General features: G+C 43.7%; 2 protein-coding genes across 2 annotated transcripts; one reads left to right on the forward strand and one right to left on the reverse strand.

Moving 5' to 3' along the window:
• Positions 1-276: 276 nt before the first annotated feature.
• Positions 277-1933, reverse strand: LOC124467744 (phospholipase A and acyltransferase 3-like). The gene is made up of 4 exons (XM_047020151.1): positions 1901-1933; positions 1671-1774; positions 813-1081; positions 277-595 (listed from the first exon to the last, which is right to left on the reverse strand). Exons 2-4 carry the CDS (start codon positions 1762-1764, stop codon positions 458-460), a joined length of 501 nt encoding a protein of 166 aa, XP_046876107.1. The 5' UTR covers positions 1765-1774; positions 1901-1933; the 3' UTR covers positions 277-457.
• Positions 1934-6074: 4141 nt separating this feature from the next.
• Positions 6075-9024, forward strand: LOC124467741. Its single transcript, XM_047020147.1, has 3 exons — positions 6075-6467; positions 6935-7236; positions 7393-9024. The coding sequence occupies exons 2-3, from the start codon at positions 6954-6956 to the stop codon at positions 8082-8084; spliced, it is 975 nt and encodes a 324-aa protein (XP_046876103.1). The 5' UTR covers positions 6075-6467; positions 6935-6953; the 3' UTR covers positions 8085-9024.
• The last annotated feature ends 255 nt before the right edge of the window (positions 9025-9279 follow it).

Consider the following 9279-nt stretch of genomic DNA (forward strand, 5'->3'; position numbering starts at 1 on the left):
CTGTAGGCAACATCAGTGAGGGTACTTTCAGTTTCTGAAACTCGATATACAGTAGCAACCGTGCGTGCAGGAAACTTCTGGTTTCACGATCTTCAATAACCACGTTCCCCTACCGAGTCCTTATCTGTCCTGACTCCCAACATTCTCTTTCACTGTTCAAAAAAGGGAGTAACACATTTGTTGGTCATCAGACCATTGAGCACGTAACCTGCCATGTGTTCATATGTGGCAAAAAAAGGAATGCAATCTTTTTCTATTCTTTGTTTTTATTTATTTATGGCAGTTTAAATTCATTTCAATTTTTTAAAACTGATATTGGACCCCTTCCACCCCTAGAAAAAAACAGGAAGTTATTGATCAATTCAATTAGAGCAGTATAGTTTGAATAATTCATCTATTAGGCTTGCTGTTGAATGACTGTTTATAAAGCATTCCCATCTCTTTTGGATTGTACAGGTCAGTAATAATATTTCTTCTCCTCTTCTTTTTTTTCACCTCCTAATGCTTTTGCCAGGGTGTGAATCCCATAAGCAACCAGAGCGATAGCCGCTCCGCCACCCAACACCAAGCCAGCAACATTCACAGCCTGACACACCTGAAACACATACACAAAAACAAATGGCAACAACTATGATTTTGTTCTCTGAGGAGATTTGCTGACTGTAGCCGTGGACAAGTATTGTGATGAACAGTCATTATGGCTTTGAGTCTCGTCCTTGAACCACTCTGAACTCCATCCTATCCTACCACGTAATCTACTAGGATCCAAGGCTCATATAAAGCCCTTTTTTAAGTATATTTAGCATATTTACCTGGCGAGACTCTGGCTTCCCGTATCTCAGGTTTGTGACAAAGTGCTCACAGTTCTCCCTGGTGATATTGTAGGGAAGCTCGGCTCCGACCATCTGCCTCGCATCTTTCAGGATCAGATCGACGGCCCTGGGGTCAAACTCCTCATCCAGGCTGTTATTGACCTTCCACTTGTCAGACCCCGCCACAACCAAGAGCTTCTCCTTCTTCACCGTGGCCTTGTCGTGCATCACTGACATCAGGCCGCTATTCCCCACTCCTCGGACTTCAGCTTTACGGTGAGAAGAAAGATATGAGGGAAGGGGTAGAATCACTCATAAATCAATTGTCTATGCCTCAGTTATTCAGGTACTGCTTATAGATTTTTTTTATCTAGACCAGTTCATCCATCAGATAACGGATTGCTTCTAATACTTACAGGGAGGTGCAAAGTGTATCACAAAGCCATCTCCAATGTACACAGCCCAATGCTGATACATTCCACGGAAAAATTCAATTAGATCTCCAGGCTTTGGCTTCTTATTATACCATGGCCACATGGAAAAATGTAGTTAAACTATTTAACTGCCAAATATTTTGATTTGTCAAAGATTGAATAAGACAAAATACAAAAAACAGGGCTCTCAAGTCTCACGCATTTGCTATAAGACTCAAGCATCTCAACAATTTCTCACGCTGAGAACTAAATAATACTTGTATCGCTATAAACAATTAATGGCAGGCATACTGAGGGAAGATTTCTGCAGAGTCTCAAATTCCACCAAGTTAAATGCCACCTACAACTTAGGTGGCATTAGGTAGGTCCGTGGTGATCTTGTGTCAAATTTATGATAAAACTTGAAAGCCCTGCATAAATTTACCAAAGTTGGGTCCATGGCTCTTCCTTTTCCTGCGTGAAGGTTTAAAGTTGTTTCGATGTCCAAGAAATCCTTCAGACTCTGAAGCGACAGACATGAACTTCAGACTGTAAGAGGGAAGTGAAGTTTAAAAGTCAGCAATTTATTTGCCATATCTGGCCAATGTAAATACAGGGCTGCCATATATCACGCATTGGCTGAGACACGTCAGTTCACACGCTCTCCTGCCACACCTTGTGCACTCGCTGAGAAGGCAAAGTAGTCCTGCTAACGTTGTAAACAGTAATGGACGAGGCCTCGGCACACGGAGTGAAGCAACACAGAAGCGGGAACACCCAAGAAAGTTTATCTACATACACGTGAAATGTCATCTGGGGGTGGGGGGTTGCTTTGAAAGCGGCTACATTTTGGTTGTCCCCACCAAATCTCACTCCAAGGTTTTTTGAAAAGTTGTCAGCCCTGTTAATATTCACTTAGATGTAGTGATGGGAAGTTCGGTTCATTTTACTGATTCGGTTCTTTGAATCTCGTTCAGTAAAATGAACAAATCTTTTTTCGAGTCATTCGTTCATTTCAACAGGGGGGGGGGGCTTAGCCTGGCTCTGCCCTCCTACGTACTTCCGCACTATTTGGATTTTGCTTCTGTACTAGGTCTGGGAGTTTGACTTTGAAGTTTGAGGTTTTCAGAAACACATTTTTGTAGGTCCAATCAGCGAACAGAGGGAGTGGCTGACAACAATGACGTTAATGTCGTGCACTAGTTTGATTAGATCAGTAATGGCGGTGGAGAAAGATGCGAGCAAAGCTATTCTGGGGTTGTGGCAACGCTGCCGAATATCCATAAGTTAAAGCCGGAGCAAGAACATTCCTTCCTGAGTTTTGTTGGTGGCCATGATGTTGGGGCCCTCCTCCGCACGGGGTTCGGGAAAAGTTTGATTTTCCAGCTACGACTGCTAGCTCCGTTACAGTAGTGGTGAAGGAGTTGGCTAAGGCGAACGCTTGCGCTTGGTTATGGCAAATCAGATTGGCTCTGGGCAGATCCAATAGTTTTAAACTTCAACAGAGGACCCGCCTTCAAGGAAGTTAACGTTTGTCAATGGAGCGATCCCAGACCCTCTGTACAAATGAAATGTACGAGGGTCTGGTTAGGACCAGGCTAGGGGGGGCTATACGTCCACTGCAAACACGTATGATATTCTCATGTAGGTTAGTGCATGACATGTGCACCAGCAGATACTACTTCCTCTAGCTACAGAGCCTATGCAGGTCACGTGAAAAATGATCCAAAGACTCGTAGAAAGACAGAGTCGGGAAATGAACGAATCACTCGTTGAGAGGACTCGTTACTCCCAAGTCCTTATAAGGATTCGTTCAAAATGAACGAATCGTTCACGAACGACACATCACTACTTAGATGTTCTTGTTCCATGTGTGAGAGGTAGCCTTCTGGTACACCGCGATTTGATAGAATTCTCAACAGTGGGGTGTCCGTGTTTTGGGCCATGGTAATGGTAGTTCATTGCAAAAGGCAATTAAGTGTGTAGAATACAGAATCCCGCCATGTCTCACCCCAAGCTTAACCAGGTCTTGTAAATGAGCCATGTTCCTCAATTTATCCTTTCTCTGCGCATCGTTTCCTATAAGTTTAACTTAAATTGACTATTGAAACTATGTTGCAATAGACACGTTATAACAAGACACTATTTATGTATGTTATTGTGTTATAACGTGATAAGTTGGCAGGCGCGTTGCTAGACATGAAGCTTGAGCACAGGCCCCTACTCATTATACGTAGCCTACAGTTTAGGAACGTAGGTTTGATCTCAGCTTTGGTAGGGATAGTCATGCCCCACGACCTTCCCCCACGTTGTCACGGCCCCGCCCCCCTGAGCTTGTTTCCATTACACTCCTGCTCCTGATCATCATTATCACACACTACTTAACCTGTGGCCTGACATCCAGTCCCTGCCGGATCGTTAGACGTACCTGTACGTTGCGCTTTAGTGCCTGTATTCAGAAGATACCACATCCTGTTCGCTTTGCAAGTATTCCCTTACTTTTCTGACCGGACTCCTGCTCCTCTGTTTCAGCCTCTGCACCCTGGAAACCGTTCAATCCCGCCTAGCCACCCTCACCACCGACCTGCACGTTTGAACCCACCATCTCCTGTACCCACCTGTCACCAATAAACACCTTTTGTTTCACCACCTACCAGTCCCAGTCTGCATTTGGGTCCCATCACTGGGATTTGTGACACACGTTCCGTGTCACTATACAACAAAACCAGGAGCAGCACTCCACTCTCTGACTGTAACCTGGTTGTTCTAAAGAGGAAGTGAAAAGCTCAGACCATCACCACGACCTCTGAGGAAGACACCACCCCATCCTCAAACTCCCCTTCCCCTCCACAACCCCCACCAAAATCCTCACGCCCTGCTCCCGATCCCACCCTTGACTACCCCGTGCCAGTCCTGCCCTTCAACCCACACAGGATCAGACCAGCCAGCCCCGGCCTACCCAAGGGTAACATAACATCATTTAACACTCGTGGTATGTATCAACAGGAGAAGAGGGCAACAGTATTCAGACACCTCCCATCACAAAAGGCCAACATCTACCTCCTCCAGGAGTGTACCGTCCCCTTCAAAGGGATGGATGAGCTCCTGTAAGGGGAGTGGACCCTGGGGACTTTCCCTGGTTGGGAACCAACACGGCCAGGGCGGAAGGGGAACGGGATGTTGGTGGCCAACCCCTTCCTCCGGCAAACCAACCACCGAGTTGTGGAGAGTGGGCGGATCCTGGTCGCTGACCTGGAGATCCAGGTTTCCCGCTCAGGGTCATCAACATCTACGTCCCCACCACGTCGCAGAGACGGTCTCCTTTTACACCAAGCTCCGACCTCTACTGATGACCCCCACGCCGGTAGGGGGGGACTTCAACTGCACCCTGAGAGATGAGGATCGGAGCAAACCCAGGAGGGACAGGTCCACAACAACACTTCAAGCCATCATCAACGACTTCTCCCTGGTGGATGTCGGTGGCACCTCCCCCCCAACACACACGTGGGTGAGGTCCTTGGGCTCGGCTTCTTCCAAGATCGACATGTTCTTGCTCTCGCCTAGTCTGGGGGTATGCTCTTTCAAGACCCAGGCGGTGCACTTTTCAGACCACAGGAGGCTGAGGCTGACCCTGAGGCCCTGGAAGATGAACACATCTGCAGTAGCGATTTTAGTCAGGGGCGAACCAAGTAGCCAACCGTTTGCTGGTAGTGTATCATTGATGCACTACTAGCAAACGTCGCCAACTGCGACACGTTGTTTATCCGTGTTGTCGTTTGCGGGGGGGAGGGGGGGGGGGGGTTGGCGGGCACCCAGGTTGTCGTCCCGGGGGGGCCCGAGCCGCCAAATGTGCTAGGACCTGGTGGAGCTGGGAAGAGAAAAAATCAACATCCTCAAATCCATTCAGGAAACCCTTCAGGACTCAGCGGCCAGGGATGCACATTATCAGGAGGAGGTCTTGCAAATAGAAAGGACTCGCCTCCAAATTGAGGAAAATAAGATATTACTGGCACAAATGAAATTTGAGAGGCCCTCCATTTCTGTGCTAATTCTCCTGCCCAACCAACAAGGTAGTGTATAGGTTAACTTACAGCCTAAGCATACAATGTTCAATTTAATTAAGTAAAGCTAAATTGTGTATTTTAGTCTATCATATATTCAGTGTTGCCTGTCCCATCCTTACATGCTTTTCATCGTATAGATCCAAGTGAGGAGCAGGAGCAGGGAGAACAAACTCCAATAAAACAAAATATTTTTTTGATATCTTGTGTCTTGGTTTTGAACTCTTCTTGATACTCCACTTTCCAAGGCCAAATCTATAGGATTCCTATAGTCACTACTTGATTGAGCAACAAGGCAAAAAAACATGCATACAAATGGTATCACACATGCCATGACACAGCTAGCAGCCTAAATAATACAATGTACAAATACAAGCATCTCAATCTCCAACATATTTACTGTCTTATTTTCTAGTGTTGACTATATCTACAATTTTGCAATATGGTATGAAATATTTATTGTCTGCTGAAAAGTTATTGAAATATTGTTCAGCACAATAGATTGTATGCAGGCATTTTCATGTTGTAACAACATCAAAACCTTTCTTATCTGCTCCCAAAACCTTACAGGACATTTCCCCATGCTGAGACACAGTTAGTTAGAAGACAAACTAAAATCACAAAGCATAACAAAAAAAAATCCTTCTTTATTTGAGTCCACAATTCCAAATAAATATACTTCAGGACAGACATTGATCCAATGAATTAATTGCTCACACATGATTCAAACATGCGACTGAGTCAGCAGTATTATACCGCACCACAACAAGTCTTATGGGTAAAGATCCTCTCCTCCAAATGTGAAGACTTCCAATTAAGAAGTAGAAGGAGCAGTTATTTGCCAAATGTTAACCTTTTATTTCTGAAAATCCGACTATCCTGAGAAATTGACAATTGTAACCAGAATCAAAGATTTGCTGTACAAGAGACTGACGTTTCCCAAACTTTAAATAAGGGCTTCGTCTAGGCATGAATCAAAACAACTGCCTATTTCCAGGACCAACACCTTCTCATTGCTCTTGAAGCAGTAAAAGTTAATTTTACATCGCGCTGCTTATTTACTTTTCCCCGCCCAGTCTGTGGCTATCGAAGTCCTTGCCCCCAGCTGTACGAAGCTGTACCATTTGCTGATTCACTCGCCTGTGTTGGATCGTCGTACGTTCACTTTGCACTGCTTGCAGGCATGTCCGTAACCCAAACACTGTGTATGAACGTCTGTTCGCCCCCTGAGGGCCAGATAGTTACTCATCCCTCCTGTATTGTTTTAGCTAGTTTGATGCGTTGTAACCGCTCCCTGCGCTGTCCTGCGTTTTGTTCCATCTTGTGCTTGGTACTAGTAGGCTACATTGGTGGGGGAGATAGAGAAAGTGAAACTAAACGAGTTCAGCTCCTCTTTCTCTACTCAGAAGCGAAATCCCCACTGAGTATGTTAGTGTCCTTTGCATTCCTGTGTAGTAGACAGGATCATTTTTCTTTTCCGTTGCAATCACAAGCTATTGCCACAACAGCAGGTGCTTCATACCACTATAGAGGAGGTTGTGACTTGTGAGAGAAGCCATTGTACCATAAATGAAATTATATGGCATGAATTTGTGGAATAAAATAGCAATGAGGAACTGAAACTAAATATGATCTTCTTCACGTACAGTTGGTGAAAACCTTCTGCTATGGCCAGTGCTGGAAGCCATGTGTGGGTGGGCTTCATAGAGGCCCTTCCTGTGGTGGGCTCTGTAAAAGAGGCAGTGGAGTGGGTCTTGGCTGTGGCTGCAGATGACTCAGCTCTGGCCAAGGAAAAACTGGATGTCATCAATGGAAGGCTTAGAAGAGTGTTGAAGTTGAAAGAGAACAGGTGTTCTGGGAGTTCATCGGGATATTCCTCTCAGAGCACGTCTGGCAGCTCAACGCCAGTTGGGAAGAAATCATCTGGTCTGACTGCAATGCATGTGGAAAGTAAGTCTTGCTTTACTGATGAGGGTGATGGGTGTTACTGCCCATCCAGATTTTGCTGTCAGTTTTGTTCAGCTGTCCATTCATATGTTATTATTGCAGATGTCTTGACGTACTGTATCTGATTCAGAGCTGCGTCTGTTGTTTATGTTATTTCAGGTATTCCTGAAATAAACCTGATGGCCCACATCATAGAAGTAATGGGCAAGCATGACAAGAAGAAAGCTCAACAATCAGCAAGACTAGAGGCAGCTCGCACAAATGAAGTGATAAGGGTTCAAGAAGAGACAAAGAGAAAGATCCGTCAAATCAACCAAAATTTTGAGTTCAGTGCTCCTCTTGTTGATGATGGTAAGAGGGCTAGAAGGGGTGAGCATGTCATCAATAATGATGTCATTACATTTTACCAAAAAACTGTCGATGACTTCATGAACCAACAAACCAACCTTGGCATAGATGGTCCCCTTGATACAGACACAGAAAATTCCATTATGAAGGAGTTAGTGGTACATTTTGATGAAAATGAACTGTATATCAATGCTAATGCACTGATATATGGTGAATTCTGTCGGATATTGAAGAGAGCTCTTAGACAATTCCTGACAGTGCATAGGCAGGGAGGCAGGAGCCAGGAAGACAAGGATGATGCACAAAATGAGGTGACTCACATTATACAGATCATGAATGACATAAAGGCTTACGTAGATCACTTTGCTAAGGTCAAATGGATTGGAAATAAGAGTCTGAGACAAACACGGTTTGAAAAGATCCAACAAAAGGTTGAGACCATGTTCACCAACTGGACTCAATATTTTGACATTGTAAGAGATAAACTTGAGTTCCCTGCTTAAGGCAGCTCTGAGGTTACCGGCATGTAATGAGTAGGGAGGTGTTAACAGGTGTTAACATGAGTAGGGACATGTTAACATGAGTAGGGAGGTGCTTCATATTGTTCTTATTACACAAATAATCACAAATAATACATCAGAGTAATTTAGCTTTGTTTCTTCTTTCTTTTCTTTCTGTTTCATCAGTCTTTTGCTAGCATCAAAGACTAGATTTTTAAATAGAGGCAAATATAGATAGCAACAACCTGTAAACTGCAAGAACCTGAAAAGTCCTTTAATACATGTAAAACAAGGAATTATTAGTTTGTCTTTGTTTTATTTCTTTTTGAATGTGGTCCTCAACTGTTGTGCTGTACTGTTATAATATATATAATATAAAATAATGTTATAAATGTAAAAAATGCAATGGTGTGGCTTGGTGAGAAATGTATGAAATGTGCCTGAATTATAGAACTGGTCAAACCCTGTAGCGTGTGCCATGTCTGACAGAATGTGCACCCAGTTCCCCAGGTTCCAAATTAATAATAATAATAAAAAACATCAATAAAGGATTCAAGTATTACACAGATTAATTCTACCTTTAAGAAGCTCTTGAAGACCCAACTCTTCAGAGAGCACCTCTTTTCCTAACGAGCACTTCCTCTCCCTTCCTCTTCCTTTTTCTACCTCTCCTTATCCTTCCTCTAATGTAGAATCTATCTCCTCTAACAAGAATGCTCATTACAGGTCATTGCAGGCTTGACAACTTTTCAACTTGTTTCTGAAATTCCCTGAAAGCATTTTAGAAATCTCTAACCTTCATCTTTGAGTAAATGATTGTTTAGTTTTTTTGTGAATGATAGAATATTGGTTCTTTACAGCATTGCCATAGTTGTAATAATGCATATGATTGTAACTCAAGTGTTTGAGTTTTGTTTTTGTAATCACTTATCAAAATATTTCACTGTCATTAAAAAGAAAACTACTGGTTTACCATTTGTAATTAATCTCCTGCACAAAAATGCAGAAGAAAGGAAAAAGGTTCTGCAGCCGCAAAGCAGCGCTGGAAAAAGTTGGATCTCAGCATGCCAGATTTACAGAATCAGATGCAAGGTCCTTGGAACAGAAAACAGGTGGTACAGCACACTCACATTGAAAATGCAGAAAACACCCACAGACAGGATGTTGTAAGTGTTCAAGCTTCCCACAGTCAGAGAGA

This window comes from Hypomesus transpacificus, chromosome 5 (assembly GCF_021917145.1).
Source record: "Hypomesus transpacificus isolate Combined female chromosome 5, fHypTra1, whole genome shotgun sequence".
Classification (NCBI taxonomy): domain Eukaryota; kingdom Metazoa; phylum Chordata; class Actinopteri; order Osmeriformes; family Osmeridae; genus Hypomesus; species Hypomesus transpacificus.